The 20,688-nt window shown below is 37.0% G+C and overlaps 1 protein-coding gene across 1 annotated transcript in view; it reads left to right on the top strand.

The window, feature by feature from the left end:
* The first annotated feature begins 15,252 nt into the window (after positions 1–15,252).
* LOC106590716 (vasoactive intestinal polypeptide receptor) overlaps positions 15,253–20,688 on the top strand; it is a 165,339-nt gene continuing 159,903 nt past the window's right edge. Inside the window, exons 1-2 of the mRNA XM_045710828.2 lie at positions 15,253–15,351; positions 19,668–19,758. Coding sequence (XP_045566784.1) covers positions 15,253–15,351; positions 19,668–19,758 — 190 coding nt within the window. The remainder of the gene's footprint in view (positions 15,352–19,667; positions 19,759–20,688) is intronic.

Raw genomic sequence — 20,688 nt, forward strand, 5'->3', positions numbered from 1 at the left:
TTCTAGTTCTGATAGTTCTAGTTCTGATAGTTCTAGTTCTGATAGTTTTAGTTCTAGTTCTGATAGTTCTAGTTCTGATCGTTCTAGTTCTGATAGTTCTAGTTGTTGTAGTTTTAGTTCTAGTTCTGATAGTTCTAGTTCTGATAGTTCTAGTTATTGTAGTTTTAGTTCTAGTTCTGATAGTTCTAGTTCTGATAGTTCTAGTTCTAATAGTTCTAGTTCTGATAGTTCTAGTTCTGATAGTTCTAGTTCTGATAGTTCTAGTTATTATAGTTTTAGTTCTAGTTCTGATAGTTGTAGTTCTGATAGTTGTAGTTCTGATAGTTCTAGTTATTGTAGTTTTAGTTCTAGTTCTGATAGTTCTAGTTATTGTAGTTTTAGTTCTAGTTCTGATAGATCTAGTTCTGATAGTTCTAGTTCTGATAGTTCTAGTTCTGATAGTTCTAGTTATTATAGTTCTAGTTCTGATAGTTCTAGTTCTGATAGTTCTAGTTCTGATAGTTCTAGTTCTGACAGTTCTAGTTCTGATAGTTCTAGTTATTATAGTTCTAGTTCTGATAGTTCTAGTTCTGATAGTTCTAGTTCTGATAGTTCTAGTTATTATAGTTCTAGTTCTGATAGTTCTAGTTCTGATAGTTCTAGTTCTGATAGTTCTAGTTCTGACAGTTCTAGTCCTGATAGTTCTAGTTCTGATAGTTCTAGTTATTATAGTTTTAGTTCTAGTTCTGATAGTTCTAGTCCTGATAGTTCTAGTTCTGATAGTTCTAGTTCTGATAGTTCTAGTTCTGATAGTTCTAGTTATTATAGTTTTAGTTCTAGTCCTGATAGTTCTAGTTCTGATAGTTCTAGTTATTATAGTTTTAGTTCTAGTTCTGATAGTTCTAGTTCTGATAGTTCTAGTTATTATAGTTGTAGTTCTAGTTCTGATAGTTCTAGTTCTGATAGTTCTAGTTATTATAGTTGTAGTTCTAGTTCTGATAGTTCTAGTTCTGATAGTTCTAGTTCTGATAGTTCTAGTTATTATAGTAGTAGTTCTAGTTCTGATAGTTCTAGTTCTGATAGTTCTAGTTATTATAGTTTTAGTTCTAGTTCTGATAGTTCTAGTTCTGATAGTTCTAGTTCTGATAGTTCTAGTTATTGTAGTTTTAGTTCTAGTTCTGATATTTATAGTTCTGATAGTTCTAGTTATTATAGTTTTAGTTCTAGTTCTGATAGTTCTAGTTCTGATAGTTCTAGTTCTGATAGTTCTAGTTCTGATAGTTCTAGTTATTGTAGTTTTAGTTCTAGTTCTGATATTTATAGTTCTGATAGTTCTAGTTATTATAGTTTTAGTTCTATTTCTGATCGTTCAAGTTCTGATAGTTCTAGTTCTTATAGTTCTAGTTCTGACAGTTCTAGTTCTAGTTCTGATAGTTCTAGTTCTGATAGTTCTAGTTCTGATAGTTTTAGTTCTAGTTCTGATCGTTCTAGTTCTGATAGTTCTAGTTGTTGTAGTTTTAGTTCTAGTTCTGATAGTTCTAGTTCTGATAGTTCTAGTTCTAATAGTTCTAGTTCTGATCGTTCTAGTTCTGATAGTTCTAGTTCTGATAGTTCTAGTTCTGATAGTTCTAGTTATTATAGTTTTAGTTCTAGTTCTGATAGTTGTAGTTCTGATAGTTCTAGTTATTGTAGTTTTAGTTCTAGTTCTGATAGTTCTAGTTCTGATAGTTCTAGTTATTATAGTTTTAGTTCTAGTTCTGATAGTTCTAGTTCTGATAGTTCTAGTTATTGTAGTTTTAGTTCTAGTTCTGATAGATCTAGTTCTGATAGTTCTAGTTCTGATAGTTCTAGTTCTGATAGTTCTAGTTCTGACAGTTCTAGTTCTGATAGTTCTAGTTATTATAGTTCTAGTTCTGATAGTTCTAGTTCTGACAGTTCTAGTTCTGATAGTTCTAGTTATTATAGTTCTAGATCTGATAGTTCTAGTTCTGATAGTTCTAGTTATTATAGTTCTAGTTCTAATAGTTCTAGTTCTGATAGTTTTAGTTCTAGTTCTGATAGTTCTAGTTCTGATAGTTCTAGTTCTGATAGTTTTAGTTCTAGTTCTGATAGTTCTAGTTCTGATAGTTCTAGTTCTGATAGTTCTAGTTCTGATAGTTCTAGTTATTATAGTTTTAGTTCTAGTTCTGACAGTTCTAGTTCTGATAGTTCTAGTTCTAATAGTTCTAGTTCTGATAGTTTTAGTTCTAGTTCTGATAGTTCTAGTTCTGATAGTTCTAGTTCTGATAGTTCTAGTTATTATAGTTTTAATTCTAGTTCTGACAGTTCTAGTTCTGATAGTTCTAGTTCTAATAGTTCTAGTTATTATAGTTTTAGTTCTAGTTCTGATAGTTCTAGTTCTGATAGTTCTAGTTATTATAGTTTTAGTTCTAGTTCTGATAGTTCTAGTTATTATAGTTTTTAGTTCTAGTTCTGATAGTTCTAGTTCTGATAGTTCTAGTTCTGATAGTTCTAATTCTGATAGTTCTAGTTATTATAGATTTAGTTCTAGTTGTGATAGTTCTCGTTCTGATAGTTCTAGTTCTGATAGTTCTAGTTATTATAGTTTTAGTTCTAGTTCTGATAGTTCTAGTTCTGACAGTTCTAGTTCTGATAGTTCTAGTTATTATAGTTTTAGTTCTATTTCTGATAGTTCTAGTTCTGATAGTTCTAGTTCTGATAGTTCTAGTTCTGATAGTTCTAGTTCTGATAGTTCTAGTTATTATAGATTTAGTTCTAGTTGTGATAGTTCTCGTTCTGATAGTTCTAGTTCTGATAGTTCTAGTTATTATAGTTTTAGTTCTAGTTCTGATAGTTCTAGTTCTGACAGTTCTAGTTCTGATAGTTCTAGTTATTATAGTTTTAGTTCTATTTCTGATAGTTCTAGTTCTGATAGTTCTAGTTCTGATAGTTCTAGTCATTATAGTTTTAGTTCTAGTTCTGATAGTTCTAGTTCTGATAGTTGTAGTCCTGATAGTTCTAGTTCTGATAGTTCTAGTTATTATAGTTTTAGTTATTATAGTTTTAGTTCTAGTTCTGATAGTTCTAGTCCTGATAGTTCTAGTTCTGATAGTTTTAGTTCTAGTTCTGATAGTTCTAGTTCTGATAGTTCTAGTTATTATAGTTCTAGTTCTAGTTCTGATAGTTCTAGTTCTGATAGTTCTAGTTATTATAGTTGTAGTTCTAGTTCTGATAGTTCTAGTTCTGATAGTTCTAGTTCTGATAGTTCTAGTTCTGATAGTTCTAGTTATTATAGTAGTAGTTCTAGTTCTGATAGTTCTAGTTCTGATAGTTCTAGTTCTGATAGTTCTAGTTCTGATAGTTCTAGTTATTGTAGTTTTAGTTCTAGTTCTGATAGATCTAGTTCTGATAGTTCTAGTTATTATAGTTTTAGTTCTATTTCTGATCATTCAAGTTCTGATAGTTCTAGTTCTGATAGTTCTAGTTCTGATAGTTCTAGTTATTATAGTAGTAGATCTAGTTCTGATAGTTCTAGTTCTGATAGTTCTAGTTCTGATAGTTCTAGTTCTGACAGTTCTAGTTCTAGTTCTGATAGTTCTAGTTCTGATAGTTCTAGTTCTGATAGTTTTAGTTCTAGTTCTGATAGTTCTAGTTCTGATAGTTCTAGTTCTGATAGTTCTAGTTCTAATAGTTCTAGTTCTGATCGTTCTAGTTCTGATAGTTCTAGTTCTGATAGTTCTAGTTCTGATAGTTCTAGTTCTGATAGTTCTAGTTATTATAGTAGTAGATCTAGTTCTGATAGTTCTAGTTCTGATAGTTCTAGTTCTGACAGTTCTAGTTCTAGTTCTGATAGTTCTAGTTCTGATAGTTCTAGTTCTGATAGTTTTAGTTCTAGTTCTGATAGTTCTAGTTCTGATAGTTCTAGTTCTGATAGTTCTAGTTCTAATAGTTCTAGTTCTGATCGTTCTAGTTCTGATAGTTCTAGTTCTGATAGTTCTAGTTCTGATAGTTCTAGTTATTATAGTTCTAGTTCTGATAGTTCTAGTTCTGACAGTTCTAGTTCTGATAGTTCTAGTTATTATAGTTCTAGATCTGATAGTTCTAGTTCTGATAGTTCTAGTTATTATAGTTCTAGTTCTAATAGTTCTAGTTCTGATAGTTTTAGTTCTAGTTCTGATAGTTCTAGTTCTGATAGTTCTAGTTCTGATAGTTTTAGTTCTAGTTCTGATAGTTCTAGTTCTGATAGTTCTAGTTCTGATAGTTCTAGTTAATATAGTTTTAGTTCTAGTTCTGACAGTTCTAGTTCTGATAGTTCTAGTTCTAATAGTTCTAGTTCTGATAGTTTTAGTTCTAGTTCTGATAGTTCTAGTTCTGATAGTTCTAGTTCTGATAGTTCTAGTTATTATAGTTTTAATTCTAGTTCTGACAGTTCTAGTTCTGATAGTTCTAGTTCTAATAGTTCTAGTTATTATAGTTTTAGTTCTAGTTCTGATAGTTCTAGTTCTGATAGTTCTAGTTATTATAGTTTTAGTTCTAGTTCTGATAGTTCTAGTTATTATAGTTTTAGTTCTAGTTCTGATAGTTCTAGTTCTGATAGTTCTAGTTCTGATAGTTCTAGTTCTGATAGTTCTAGTTATTATAGATTTAGTTCTAGTTGTGATAGTTCTCGTTCTGATAGTTCTAGTTCTGATAGTTCTAGTTATTATAGTTTTAGTTCTAGTTCTGATAGTTCTAGTTCTGACAGTTCTAGTTCTGATAGTTCTAGTTATTATAGTTTTAGTTCTATTTCTGATAGTTCTAGTTCTGATAGTTCTAGTTCTGATAGTTCTAGTCATTATAGTTTTAGTTCTAGTTCTGATAGTTCTAGTTCTGATAGTTGTAGTCCTGATAGTTCTAGTTCTGATAGTTCTAGTTATTATAGTTTTAGTTCTAGTCCTGATAGTTCTAGTCCTGATAGTTCTAGTTCTGATAGTTTTAGTTCTAGTTCTGATAGTTCTAGTTCTGATAGTTCTAGTTATTATAGTTGTAGTTCTAGTTCTGATAGTTCTAGTTCTGATAGTTCTAGTTCTGATAGTTCTAGTTATTATAGTAGTAGTTCTAGTTCTGATAGTTCTAGTTCTGATAGTTCTAGTTCTGATAGTTCTAGTTCTGATAGTTCTAGTTATTGTAGTTTTAGTTCTAGTTCTGATATTTATAGTTCTGATAGTTCTAGTTATTATAGTTTTAGTTCTATTTCTGATCGTTCAAGTTCTGATAGTTCTAGTTCTGATAGTTCTAGTTCTGATAGTTCTAGTTATTATAGTTTTAGTTCTAGTTCTGATAGTTCTAGTTCTGATAGTTCTAGTTATTGTAGTTTTAGTTCTAGTTCTGATAGTTCTAGTTCTGATAGTTCTAGTTCTGATAGTTCTAGTTCTAATAGTTCTAGTTCTGATAGTTCTAGTTCTGATAGTTCTAGTTCTGATAGTTCTAGTTATTATAGTTTTAGTTCTAGTTCTGATAGTTGTAGTTCTGATAGTTCTAGTTCTGATAGTTCTAGTTATTGTAGTTTTAGTTCTAGTTCTGATAGTTCTAGTTCTGATAGTTCTAGTTCTGATAGTTCTAGTTCTGATAGTTCTAGTTATTATAGGTCTAGTTCTGATAGTTCTAGTTCTGATAGTTCTAGTTCTGATAGTTCTAGTTATTATAGTTCTAGTTCTGATAGTTCTAGTTCTGATAGTTCTAGTTCTGACAGTTCTAGTTCTGATAGTTCTAGTTATTATAGTTCTAGTTCTGATAATTCTAGTTCTGATAGTTCTAGTTCTGATAGTTCTAGTTATTATAGTTCTAGTTCTGATAGTTCTAGTTCTGATAGTTCTAGTTCTGATAGTTCTAGTTCTGACAGTTCTAGTCCTGATAGTTCTAGTTCTGATAGTTCTAGTTATTATAGTTTTAGTTCTAGTTCTGATAGTTCTAGTCCTGATAGTTCTAGTTCTGATAGTTCTAGTTCTGATAGTTCTAGTTCTGATAGTTCTAGTTCTGATAGTTCTAGTTATTATAGTTTTAGTTCTAGTCCTGATAGTTCTAGTTCTGATAGTTCTAGTTATTATAGTTTTAGTTCTAGTTCTGATAGTTCTAGTTCTGATAGTTCTAGTTATTATAGTTGTAGTTCTAGTTCTGATAGTTCTAGTTCTGATAGTTCTAGTTATTATAGTTGTAGTTCTAGTTCTGATAGTTCTAGTTCTGATAGTTCTAGTTCTGATAGTTCTAGTTATTATAGTTTTAGTTCTAGTTCTGATAGTTCTAGTTCTGATAGTTCTAGTTCTGATAGTTCTAGTTCTGATAGTTCTAGTTATTGTAGTTTTAGTTCTAGTTCTGATATTTATAGTTCTGATAGTTCTAGTTATTGTAGTTTTAGTTCTAGTTCTGATAGTTCTAGTTCTGATAGTTCTAGTTATTGTAGTTTTAGTTCTAGTTCTGATATTTATAGTTCTGATAGTTCTAGTTATTATAGTTTTAGTTCTATTTCTGATCGTTCAAGTTCTGATAGTTCTAGTTGTGATATTTCTAGTTATTATAGTTGTAGTTCTATTTCTGATAGTTCTAGTTCTGATAGTTATAGTTGTGATATTTCTAGTTATTATAGTTGTAGTTCTAGTTCTGATAGTTCTAGTTCTGATAGTTCTAGTTCTGATAGTTCTAGTTCTGATAGTTTTAGTTCTAGTTCTGATAGTTCTAGTTCTGATAGTTCTAGTTCTGATAGTTCTAGTTCTGACAGTTCTAGTCCTGATAGTTCTAGTTCTGATAGTTCTAGTTATTATAGTTTTAGTTCTAGTTCTGATAGTTCTAGTCCTGATAGTTCTAGTTCTGATAGTTCTAGTTCTGATAGTTCTAGTTCTGATAGTTCTAGTTCTGATAGTTCTAGTTATTATAGTTTTAGTTCTAGTTCTGATAGTTCTAGTTCTGATCGTTCTAGTTCTGATAGTTCTAGTTCTGACAGTTGTAGTTCTAGTTCTGATAGTTCTAGTTCTGATAGTTCTAGTTCTGATAGTTTTAGTTCTAGTTCTGATAGTTCTAGTTCTGATCGTTCTAGTTCTGATAGTTCTAGTTGTTGTAGTTTTAGTTCTAGTTCTGATAGTTCTAGTTCTGATAGTTCTAGTTATTGTAGTTTTAGTTCTAGTTCTGATAGTTCTAGTTCTGATAGTTCTAGTTCTGATAGTTCTAGTTCTAATAGTTCTAGTTCTGATAGTTCTAGTTCTGATAGTTCTAGTTCTGATAGTTCTAGTTATTATAGTTTTAGTTCTAGTTCTGATAGTTGTAGTTCTGATAGTTCTAGTTCTGATAGTTCTAGTTATTGTAGTTTTAGTTCTAGTTCTGATAGTTCTAGTTATTGTAGTTTTAGTTCTAGTTGTGATAGTTCTAGTTCTGATAGTTCTAGTTCTGATAGTTCTAGTTCTGATAGTTCTAGTTATTATAGGTCTAGTTCTGATAGTTCTAGTTCTGATAGTTCTAGTTCTGATAGTTCTAGTTATTATAGTTCTAGTTCTGATAGTTCTAGTTCTGATAGTTCTAGTTCTGACAGTTCTAGTTCTGATAGTTCTAGTTATTATAGTTCTAGTTCTGATAATTCTAGTTCTGATAGTTCTAGTTCTGATAGTTCTAGTTATTATAGTTCTAGTTCTGATAGTTCTAGTTCTGATAGTTCTAGTTCTGATAGTTCTAGTTCTGACAGTTCTAGTCCTGATAGTTCTAGTTCTGATAGTTCTAGTTATTATAGTTTTAGTTCTAGTTCTGATAGTTCTAGTCCTGATAGTTCTAGTTCTGATAGTTCTAGTTCTGATAGTTCTAGTTCTGATAGTTCTAGTTATTATAGTTCTAGTTCTGATAGTTCTAGTTCTGATAGTTCTAGTTCTGATAGTTCTAGTTCTGACAGTTCTAGTCCTGATAGTTCTAGTTCTGATAGTTCTAGTTATTGTAGTTTTAGTTCTAGTTCTGATAGTTCTAGTTCTGATAGTTCTAGTTATTGTAGTTTTAGTTCTAGTTCTGATAGTTCTAGTTATTATAGTTTTAGTTCTATTTCTGATCGTTCAAGTTCTGATAGTTCTAGTTCTGATAGTTCTAGTTCTGATAGTTCTAGTTATTATAGTTTTAGTTCTAGTTCTGATAGTTCTAGTTCTGATAGTTCTAGTTCTGATAGTTCTAGTTCTGATAGTTCTAGTTATTGTAGTTTTAGTTCTAGTTCTGATAGTTCTAGTTCTGATAGTTCTAGTTATTATAGTTTTAGTTCTATTTCTGATCGTTCAAGTTCTGATAGTTATAGTTCTGATAGTTCTAGTTATTATAGTTTTAGTTCTAGTCCTGATAGTTCTAGTTCTGATAGTTCTAGTTAATATAGTTTTAGTTCTAGTTCTGATAGTTCTAGTTCTGATAGTTCTAGTTATTATAGTTGTAGTTCTAGTTCTGATAGTTCTAGTTCTGATAGTTCTAGTTATTATAGTTGTAGTTCTAGTTCTGATAGTTCTAGTTCTGATAGTTCTAGTTCTGATAGTTCTAGTTATTATAGTTGTAGTTCTAGTTCTGATAGTTCTAGTTCTGATAGTTCTAGTTCTGACAGTTCTAGTCCTGATAGTTCTAGTTCTGATAGTTCTAGTTATTATAGTTTTAGTTCTAGTTCTGATAGTTCTAGTCCTGATAGTTCTAGTTCTGATAGTTCTAGTTCTGATAGTTCTAGTTCTGATAGTTCTAGTTCTGATAGTTCTAGTTATTATAGTTTTAGTTCTAGTCCTGATAGTTCTAGTTCTGATAGTTCTAGTTAATATAGTTTTAGTTCTAGTTCTGATAGTTCTAGTTCTGATAGTTCTAGTTATTATAGTTGTAGTTCTAGTTCTGATAGTTCTAGTTCTGATAGTTCTAGTTATTATAGTTGGAGTTCTAGTTCTGATAGATCTAGTTCTGATAGTTCTAGTTATTATAGTTTTAGTTCTATTTCTGATCGTTCAAGTTCTGATAGTTCTAGTTCTGATAGTTCTAGTTCTGATAGTTCTAGTTATTATAGTTGTAGTTCTAGTTCTGATAGTTCTAGTTCTGATAGTTATAGTTGTGATATTTCTAGTTATTATAGTTGTAGTTCTAGTTCTGATAGTTCTAGTTCTGATAGTTCTAGTTCTGATAGTTCTAGTTCTGATAGTTTTAGTTCTAGTTCTGATAGTTCTAGTTCTGATAGTTCTAGTTGTTGTAGTTTTAGTTCTAGTTCTGATCGTTCTAGTTCTGATAGTTCTAGTCGTTGTAGTTTTAGTTCTAGTTCTGATAGTTCTAGTTCTGATTGTTCTAGTTCTGATAGTTCTAGTTATTGTAGTTTTAGTTCTAGTTCTGATAGTTCTAGTTCTGATAGTTCTAGTTCTAATAGTTCTAGTTCTGATAGTTCTAGTTCTGATAGTTCTAGTTCTGATAGTTCTAGTTATTATAGTTTTAGTTCTAGTTCTGATAGTTGTAGTTCTGATAGTTCTAGTTATTGTAGTTTTAGTTCTAGTTCTGATAGTTCTAGTTATTGTAGTTTTAGTTCTAGTTCTGATAGATCTAGTTCTGATAGTTCTAGTTCTGTTAGTTCTAGTTCTGATAGTTCTAGTTCTGATAGTTCTAGTTATTGTAGTTTTAGTTCTAGTTCTGATAGTTCTAGTTCTGATAGTTCTAGTTCTGATAGTTCTAGTTATTATAGTTCTAGTTATTATAGTTTTAGTTCTATTTCTGATAGTTCTAGTTATTATAGCCCGAGTTCTGATATTTATAGTTCTGATAGTTCTAGTTATTGTAGTTTTAGTTCTAGTTCTGATAGTTCTAGTTCTGATAGTTCTAGTTATTATAGTTTTAGTTCTAGTTCTGATAGTTCTAGTTCTGACAGTTCTAGTTCTGATAGTTCTAGTTATTATAGTTGTAGTTCTAGTCCTGATAGTTCTAGTTCTGATAGTTCTAGTTAATATAGTTTTAGTTCTAGTTCTGATAGTTCTAGTTCTGATAGTTCTAGTTCTGATAGTTCTAGTTCTAATAGTTCTAGTTCTGATAGTTCTAGTCCTGATAGTTCTAGTTCTGATAGTTCTAGTTATTATAGTTTTAGTTCTAGTTCTGATAGTTCTAGTTCTGATAGTTCTAGTTCTGATAGTTGTAGTTCTAATAGTTCTAGTTATTATAGTTCTAGTTCTGATAGTTGTAGTTCTAATAGTTCTAGTTATTATAGTTCTAGTTCTGATAGTTCTAGTTCTAATAGCCCGAGTTCTGATAATTATAGTTGTGAAAGTTCTACTTCTGGTTGTTCTGGTAGTTATACTTATTATATGTCTAGTTTATTATCTAGTTCTGCTTTTTCTAGTTTTGATAATTCTAGATCTGATATTTCTAGTTCTGATTGTTCTAATTCCGATAGTTCTAGTTCTGATATTTCTAGTTCTGCTAGTTCTAGTTCCGATCGTTCTAGTTCTGCTAGTTCTAGTTCTAATTCTGTTAGAACTGGTTCTGCTAGTTCTAGTTCTAATTCTGTTAGAACTGGTTCTGCTCGTTCTAGTTCTGTCAGTTATAATTCTGCTAGTTCTCTTTCTGATAACACCATGCTCTATATACTGAGAGCCAGTACAGCAGCCAGGGTCATCTATCTGTTCTGTCTGGCCAATCTGCGTTGACATATTTTGGGTGCAATATCGGTGTATTGTTGTGAAAGTCTTTTTAAACATCTGTTCTGGAGCCTCCGTGATCCAACAGCAATAACACTGTTTGACACATTATGTTGTTGTATGGAGGGGCACCAAAGAGCACGGAGTCTGTGTAAAATGTGCCTAAATGTATTGACTCTATGGTGTTTACAGCAGTATTATAGTAGTTTTACAGCACTAATACTGAGTAGTATTACATCAGTATTACATCACTACTACTGAGTAGCATTAAATCCGTATTACATCAATAGTACTGAGTAGTATTAAATCAGTATTACATCACTAGTACTGAGAAGTATTATATCAGTATTACATCACTAGTACTGAGTAGTATTACATCACAAGTACTGAGTAGTATTACGTCAGTATTGCATCACTAGTACTGAGTAGTATTACATCACTAGTGCTGAGTAGTATTACATGAGTATTACATCACTAGTGCTGAGTAGTATTACATCACTAGTGCTGAGTAGTATTACATGAGTATTACATCACTAGTGCTGAGTAGTATTACATCAGTATCGCATCAGTTCCATGTGGCTCAGTTGGTAGAGCATGGTGTTTGCAACGCCAGGGTTGTGTGTTCGATTCCCACAGGGGGATCAGTATGGAGAAAAAATGTATGAAATGTATGCATTCACTACTGTAAGTTGCTCTGGATGAGAGCGTCTGCACCCTGGCCATAGAGAGGGGTTTTTTGTTCTCTATTTTGGTTAGGCCAGGGTGTTACATGGGTGGGCGTTCTGTGTTTATTTTTCTATGTTGGTTTGTTTCTTTGGTTGGCCGTGTGTGGCTCCCAATCAGGAACAGCTGTAGTTCGTTGTTGCTGATTGGGAGTCATACATAGGCAGCCTGTTTTTCCTTTGGGGTTTGTGGGTGATTGTTTTCTGTTTAGAGTGTTTCCTGACAGGACTGTTTTGCTGTCGTCTTTTGTTTATTTTTAGTAGTGTTCACTTTTTCAATTAAATTTCAAGATGAACACACGTCCTCCTCTGCACCTTGGCTTCATTACTACGACAGCCGTTACAGAATCACCCACCAAGAAACGGACCAGGCAGCGGAGGATGGAGAAGCACCAGGAGAGGAGCTATCGGGAGTCGTGGACATGGGAGGAATTACTGGACGGTAAAGGACCATGGGCTCAAGCTGGGGAGTATCGCCGCCCGCAGTGGGAGATCGAGGCGGCGATAGCTGAGAGGCGCTGGTATGAGGCAAGGGAGCGCAACAGGCATGAGAGGCAGCCCCCAAAACTTTTTTTTGGGGGGGGCACACGGGGAGTTGGAGACCTGAACCAACTCCCCGTGCTTACAGGAGGCAGCGCAGTTCTGGTCAGGCACCGTGTTATGCGGTAAAGCGCACGGTGTCCCCAGTACGCGTTGATAGCTCGGAGCGCTACATGCCAGCCCCCCGCAAGTGCCATGCGAGAGTGGGCATCGAGCCAGGTCGGAGTGTTCCAGCTCGGCGCATACTACGACAGCCGTTACACACTAATACTGAGCAGCAAGCATTACATCAATATTACAGCACTAGTACTGAGTAGTATTACATGAGTATTACATCACTAGTGCTGAGTAGTATTACATCACTAGTGCTGAGTAGTATTACATCAGTATTACATCACTAGTGCTGAGTAGTATTACATCAAAAGTACTGAGTGGTATTACATCACTAGTACTGAGTAGTATTACATCATTAATAGTAAGCAGTATTACATCACTAGTACTGAGAAGCATTAGATCAGTATTACTGAGTAGTATTACATCAGTATTACATCTTTTTTTTACATTTTAGTCATTTAGCAGACGCTCTTATCCAGAGCGACTTACAGTAGTGATTGCATACATTTCATTTATTTTTCATTTATTCTTTTTTTATACTGGCCCCCGTGGGAATGGAACCCACAACCCTGGCGTTGCACACACCATGCTGGCGTTGCAAACACCATGCTCTACCAACTGAGCCACAGGGAAGACCTATCACTAGACCTATCACTAATACTGAGTAGTATTACATCAGTATTACAGCACTAATACTGAGTAGTATTACATCAGTATTAAATCAAAAGTACTGAGTGGTATTACATCAGTATTACATCACTAGTACTGAGTAGTATTACATCAATATTACATCACTAATACTGAGCAGTATTACATCACTAGCATTGAGAAGTATTACATCAGTATTACATCACTAGTGCTGAGTAGTATTACATCAGTATTATATCACTAGTACTGAGTGGTATTACATCAGTATTATATCACTAGTACTGAGTGGTATTACATCAGTATTAAATCAAATGTACTGAGTGGTATTACATCAGTATTACATCACTAGTACTGAGTAGTATTACATCAGTATTACTTCACTAGTACCGAGTAGTATTACCTCAGTTTTACATCACTAGTACTGAGTGGTATTACATCAGTATTAAATCAAAAGTACTGAGTGGTATTACATCAGTATTACATCACTAGTACTGAGTAGAATTACATCAGTATTACATCACTAGTACTGAATAGTATTACATCAGTATTACATCACTAGTACTGAGTAGTATTACATCAGTATTATATCACTAGTACTGAGTGGTATTACATCAGTATTAAATCAAAAGTACTGAGTGGTATTACATCAGTATTACATCACTAGTACTGAGTAGTATTACATCAGTATTACTTCACTAGTACCGAGTAGTATTACCTCAGTTTTACATCACTAGTACTGAGTGGTATTACATCAGTATTACATCACTAGTACTGAGTGGTATTACATCAGTATTACATCACTAGTACCGGGTAGTATTACCTCAGTTTTACTTCACTAGTACTGAGCAGTATTACATCACTAGTACTGAGTAGTATTACATCAGTATTACTTCACTAGTACTGAGCAGTATTACATCACTAGTACTGAGTAGTATTACATCAGTATTACTTCACTAGTACTGAGCAGTATTACATCACTAGTACTGAGTGGTATTACATCAGTATTACATCACTAGTACTGAGTAGTATTACATCACTAGTACTGAGTAGTATTACATCAGTATTACTTCACTACTACCGAGTAGTATTACCTCAGTTTTACATCACTAGTACTGAGTGGTATTACATCAGTATTAAATCAAAAGTACTGAGTGGTATTACATCAGTATTACATCACTAGTACTGAGTAGTATTACATCAGTATTACATCACTAGTACTGAGTAGTATTACCTCAGTTTTACATCACTAGTACTGAGTAGTATTACATCAGTATTACATCACTAGTACTGAGTAGTATTACATCAGTATTACTTCACTAGTACCCGAGTAGTATTACCTCAGTATTACATCACTAGTACTGAGCGGTATTACATCAGTATTATATCACTAGTACTGAGTCGTATTACATCAGTATTACTTCACTAGTACCGAGTAGTATTACATCAGTATTACTTCACTAGTACCGAGTAGTATTACATCAGTATTACTTCACTAGTAATGAGTAGTATTACATCAGTATTATATCACTAGTAATGAGTAGTATTACATCAGTATTATATCACTAGTACTGAGTAGTATTACATCAGTATTATATCACTAGTAATGAGTTGTATTACAGCAACATGACAGTATTACAACACCAAGGCAATGAGAACTCTGTCTGTGATGAAGGAAGCAGATTTCCCTGATATGATAATGGAGTGAGTTACTGTGCCAGAGCTGTAGACAGAGAGGGGATCAAGAGTTCTGATGATATAGTGGGGTTTAATAGTTAATGTCCCACACACACACACACCACCCTGTCCGTCCATTGTGTCTGGAGCCAGATCACTCAGAGCACAGTCACAACAACAGATAGAGCCCTGGCCGCTCTTGTTCTGCCAGGGGGATGATTTATGAGATGTCCTGTCCTGTCCTGTCCTGTCCTGTCCTGTCCTCTGTCTGTCTGTCTGTCTGTCTGCCTGCCTGCCTGCCTGCCTGCCTTCCTGCCTGCCTGCCTGCCTGCCTGCCTGCCTGCCTGCCTGTCCGCCTGTCCGTCTGTCCGTCTGTCTGTCCTGTCCTGCCTGCCTGTCTGTCCGTCTGTCCGTCCGTCTGTCCTGTCCTGTCCTGTCCTGTCTGTGGTGTAAGAGATAGAAACCTATCTGGCCAATAGGCAGCGCTGGCAGTGGAGACAAACATCACACACTGAGATCATGGTCGTGAGTTGACACTAGTCAGGAACCCAACACAGACAGTAGAGCAGAGCAGTACGCCTGTTACATCGACATGTCAGACCCTCTGATGTCCACTCTCTACCCCATCAGAGAGGAGGCATCACGGCTGTCTTCCAGAGATGGTTGTTTAAACATATCTCATCCCGCAGGACCGCTGCCAAGTCACTCACTGTTGTTTCTACTTCAGTGGCTGTGTATCTGGTCATGTGACATGAAATAACAGTTTGATAAATGTCAGGGAAGACAGATGAAGAACATACAGAGAGAACAGAGAGAAAACCCCCACGTTACAGGCTTCATGAATTCCTCGCTTTGACCAATCACTACAAACATGTCAGATATAATTTGAGACAGGACCAGACCTACTGAAGATATATACAGGAAACGCGTTAGGCGCTATGGCTGGGAGTGTTTACAGCAGCCACAGCGGTCTGTCTGGAGAGTTGTTTCTGGGTGCTGGCCAGGACTGGAAGATGATCATACTGAGAAACCAGAGGGCATCATTACCGACCACCCTGGAAGAGCCTCTCTTCCCTCCTTCAGCTCTCCTCTCCTCTCCTCTTCCCTCCTTCAGCTCTCCTCTCCTCTTCCCTCCTTCAGCTCTCCTCTCCTCTTCCCTCCTTCAGCTCTCCTCTCCTCTCCTCTTCCCTCCTTCAGCTCTCCTGTCCTCCTTCCAACCTCCCCTCCCCTCTCCTCGCTCTCCTCTCCTCTCCTCTTCCCTCCTTCAGCTCTCCTGTCCTCCTTCCAACCTCCCCTCCCCTCTCCTCGCTCTCCTCTCCTCTCCTCTTCCCTCCTTCAGCGCTCCTCTCCTCTCCTCTTCCCTCCTTCAGCTCTCCTGTCCTCCTTCCAACCTCCCCTCCCCTCTCCTCGCTCTCCTCTCCTCTCCTCTTCCCTCCTTCAGCTCTCCTGTCCTCCTTCCAACCTCCCGTCCCCTCTCCTCGCTCTCCTCTCCTCTCCTCTTCCCTCCTTCAGCGCTCCTGTCCTCCTTCTAACCTCCTTCAGCTCTCCTGTCCTCCTTCTAACCTCCCCTCCCCTCTCCTCGCTCTCCTCTCCTCTCCTCTTCCCTCCTTCAGCTCTCCTGTCCTCCTTCCAACCTCCCCTCCCCTCTCCTCGCTCTCCTCTCCTCTCCTCTTCCCTCCTTCAGCGCTCCTCTCCTCTCCTCTTCCCTCCTTCAGCTCTCCTCTCCTCTCCTCTTCCCTCCTTCAGCTCTCCTGTCCTCCTTCCAACCTCCCCTCCCCTCTCCTCCCCTCCCCTCTCCTCTCCTCTCCTCTCCTCTCCTCTCCTCTTCCCTCCTTCAGCTCTCCTGTCCTCCTTCCAACCTCCCCTCCCCTCTCCTCGCTCTCCTTCCATCCTGAAGAGGGTTTCCTCCCATCCAATGTGCAGTATCTGCTGTATTGCTACTCAGTACTAGTGCTGTAATACAGCTGTAATACTGCTGTAATGTTACTCAGTACTAGTGCTGTAATACAGATGTAATTTTTATTTATTTGATTTATTTCACCTTTATTTAACCAGGTAGGCAAGTTGAGAACAAGTTCTCATTTACAACTGCGACCTGGCCAAGATAAAGCAAAGCAGTTCGACAACATACAACAACACAGAGTTACACATGGAGTAAAACAACATACAGTCAATAATACAGTAGAAAAGCAAATGAGGTGAGATAAGGGAGGTAAAGGCAAAAAAGGCCATGGTGGCGAAGTAAATACAATATAGCAAGTAAAACACTGGAATGGTAGATTTGTAGTGGAAGAAAGTGCAAAGTAGAAATATAAATAATGGGGTGCAAAGGAGCAGAATAAATAAATAAATAAATACAGTAGAGGAGGAGGTAGTTGTTTGGGATAAATTATAGATGGGCTATGTACATGTGTGTATGTAATACTGCTGTAATGTACTCAGTACTAGTGCTATAATACTGCTGTACTACTGCTGTAATGTTACTCAGTACTAGTGCTGTAATACTACTCAGTACTAGTGCAGTAATACTGCTGTAATACTGCAGTAATACGGCTGTAATACTGCTGTTATGCTACTCAGTACTACTGCAGTAATACTGCTGTAATACTGCTGTTATGCTACTCAGTACTACTGCAGTAATACTGCTGTTATACTGCTGTTATGCTACTCAGTAATACTGCTGTAATACTGCTGTACTACTGCTGTACTGCTACTCAGTACTAGTGCTGTAATACTGCTGTAATCCTGCTGTATTGCTACTCAGTACTAGTGCAGTAATACTGCTGTAATACTGCTGTAATGCTACTCTGTAATACTGCTGTTATGCTACTCAGTAATACTGCTGTAATAATGTTGTTATGCTGCTGTTATGTTACTCAGTACTAGTGCAGTAATACTGCTGTAATACTGCTGTTATGCTACTCAGTAATTCTGCTGTAATGCTGCTGTTATGCTACTCAGTAATACTGCTGTAATACTGCTGTTATGCTACTCAGTAATACTGCTGTAATACTGCTGTTATGCTACTCAGTAATACTGCTGTAATACTGCTGTTATGCTACTCAGTAATACTGCTGTAATACTGCTGTTATGCTACTCAGTAATACTGCTGTTATGCTACTCAGTAATACTGCTGTAATACTGCTGTAATGCTTCTCAGTAATACTGCTGTAATACTGCTGTTATGCTACTCAGTACTAGTGATGTAATTCTGCTGTAATACTGCTGTTATGCTTCTCAGTAATACTGCTGTAATACTGCTGTAATACTGCTGTTATGCTACTCAGTACTAGTGATGTAATTCTGCTGTAATACTGCTGTTATGCTTCTCAGTAATACTGCTGTAATACTGCTGTAATACTGCTGTTATGCTACTCAGTAATTCTGCTGTAATACTGCTGTTATGCTTCTCAGTAATACTGCTGTAATACTGCTGTAATTCTGTTGTAATACCACTACTGGCCTCTGTTTCTCTCCTCTCCTCCTTAATTGCTCAGCTTGACAGCACCAGGGAGAGGACCAATGGCTTGTCTTGTGTCCTTGTTATCTCTGTCTTTTCCTTTTCTCTCTCTTCTTCTTTCTTTCTTTTTTCTATTTGACTATTTATCTTAGTCATCCCATATCTGGGATCCCAGCACCTGGAGAAGGTCAGCGGAGATGCAGAACTGAGGGTGAGGGGGGGGGGGGTGGAGGGAATATAAACCAAGCTCTCCGCTGACCTGCAGCTACTTGGCCGTCTTACACATCTTCATCATTGACCCGCCGGCCCTCCTCTCCGCCAGTCATCTTGTGTGTGTCAGTGTTTGTTGACATAGATGGACAATCCTGCTGTTACTCACAGGGACTTCTCTCTCTTCACGTCCTGCTCCACTACCATGATATGATCCCTATGCAGCCAGAGAGATGGGTTGTTATGGGCTGAGGACAGAGATGGGTTGTTATGGGCTGAGGACAGAGATGGGTTGTTATGGGCTGAGGACAGAGATGGGTTGTTATGGGCTGAGGACAGAGATGGGTTGTTATGGGCTAGGGACAGAGATGGGTTGTTATGGGCTAGGGACAGAGATGGGTTGTTACGGGTTAGGGACAGAGATGGGTTGTTATGGGCTGAGGACAGAGATGGGTTGTTATGGGCTGAGGACAGAGATGGGTTGTTATGGGCTAGGGACAGAGATGGGTTGTTATGGGCTAGGGACAGAGATGGGTTGTTATGGGTTAGGGACAGAGATGGGTTGTTATGGGCTAGGGACAGAGATGGGTTGTTATGGGCTGAGGACAGAGATGGGTTGTTATGGGCTGAGGACAGAGATGGGTTGTTATGGGCTGAGGACAGAGATGGGTTGTTATGGGCTGAGGACAGAGATGGGTTGTTATGGGCTGAGGACAGAGATGGGTTGTTATGGGCTAGGGACAGAGATGGGTTGTTATGGGCTAGGGACAGAGATGGGTTGTTACGGGCTAGGGACAGAGATGGGTTGTTATGGGCTAGGGACAGAGATGGGTTGTTACGGGCTAGGGACAGAGATGGGTTGTTATGGGCTGTTACGGGCTAGGGACAGAGATGGGTTGTTATGGGCTGAGAACAGAGATGGGTTGTTACGGGCTAGGGACAGAGATGGGTTGTTATGGGCTATGGACAGAGATGGGTTGTTATGGGCTAGGGACAGAGATGGGTTGTTATGGGCTAGGGACAGAGATGGGTTGTTATGGGCTAGGGACAGAGATGGGTTGTTATGGGCTAGGGACAGAGATGGGTTGTTACGGGCTAGGGACAGAGATGGCAGATACAGTACTTTTTTTTATTTTTAAGTAACCTATTTAACTAGGCAAGTTAGTTAGGGTTATTTACAATGACTGCCTACTCTGGCCAAACCCGGACAACGCTGGGCCAATTGTGTGGCGCCCTATGGTACTCCCAATCATGGCCAGATGTGATACAGCCTGGATTCGAACCAGGTACTGTAGTGACACCTCTTACACTGAGATGCAGTGTCTTGGACCGCTGCGCCACTCTGGAGCCCTAAAGGGGAATAGAAGTCCTCCTGAACTGGATTTACTATATGATCATGATATCATTGACAACAACCCAGATTAGACCTTGACAGGAGCATTAAGTCACTGACACGGTGAGGAGTTTGTTGATGCCCTGCTAAATGACTTCCGTTGTGTGTTCTCTGTCTGTTGATACCCTGCTAAATGACTTCCGTTGTGTGTTCTCTGTCTGTTGATGCCCTGCTAAATGACTTCCGTTGTGTGTTCTCTGTCTGTTGAGGCCCTGCTAAATTACTTCCGTTGTGTGTTCTCTGTCTGTTGATGCCCTGCTAAATGACTTCCGTTGTGTGTTCCCATGCAGGTGTGGTGTGGCCAGGTGTGTGACGTTGTGAGTGAGATCGAGCTGGAGAGAGAGCACTGTGACAACAAAACCTCTGGGAACATCACAGCAGGTCATTCACCTACAATACATTACTTTCCCCTCCCAACGGTGTTGAAGCAATTTACAGAAAATGTGGAAACAGCAGGATTATATAAAGGAGAGAGAAAGTTATGTGCAGGCATCCATAGTGAACGGCCCCCTTCCATCACCACTAGGCTGAAATACTCCTTCAGATTGTTGTTATGTGTGTGTTGGATATGAAACAGAATAATATCATGCAGAGGGGTAGTGTAAACCTTTGGCCTGAATGTTATTTATTTTTTTACATTAATATAAAGTTGGTTTTATATTCCTTGCCCATTTTAGTTTGTTGTTATAGTGTCTTATGAAGAACAGATGTTCTGTCTGCTGGTCAGAGTCACTGGAGAGTGCAAGAGGTTGTTCTGATTGACTCCTCTATTATTAAAAGGAAGATGAATCAGCTAACGTCACAGAGACGACAGAGAGACGCAGTTGTTTGAAGTCAGAAGAAGCTGTAAAAGTAAAGAACATATTGCAATTTACTTTGGGGGAGGGGTGTTCCAAAATCAGGGAGGGTTGTCCAACTTTTTTGTTGTTGCTATGGGTAGGGTTTTTATTGGGTACAGGGAGTGAAGTGCATTTTGTCCCCTGGTTTATATCCTGGTTTATATTCCCTTATTTCCCCTGGTTTATATTCCCTTTATATTCCCCTGGTTTATATCCTGGTTTATATTCCCTTATTTCCCCTGGTTTATCCTCTATGGGCTAGGCGGGACGAATTCGTCCCACCTACGTAATAGCCACTTGAAGCCTGTGGCGCGATTTTCAAAACCTTAAAAATCCTATTACTTCAATTTCTCAAACATATGACTATTTTACAGCTATTTAAAGACAAGACTCTCGTTAATCTAACCACACTGTCCGATTTCAAAAAGGCTTTACAACGAAAGCAAAACATTAGATTATGTCAGCAGAGTAC

The sequence above is a fragment of the Salmo salar genome, chromosome 29, assembly GCF_965601325.2.
Source record: "Salmo salar chromosome 29, fSalSal1, whole genome shotgun sequence".
NCBI classification, from domain to species: Eukaryota; Metazoa; Chordata; class Actinopteri; order Salmoniformes; family Salmonidae; genus Salmo; species Salmo salar.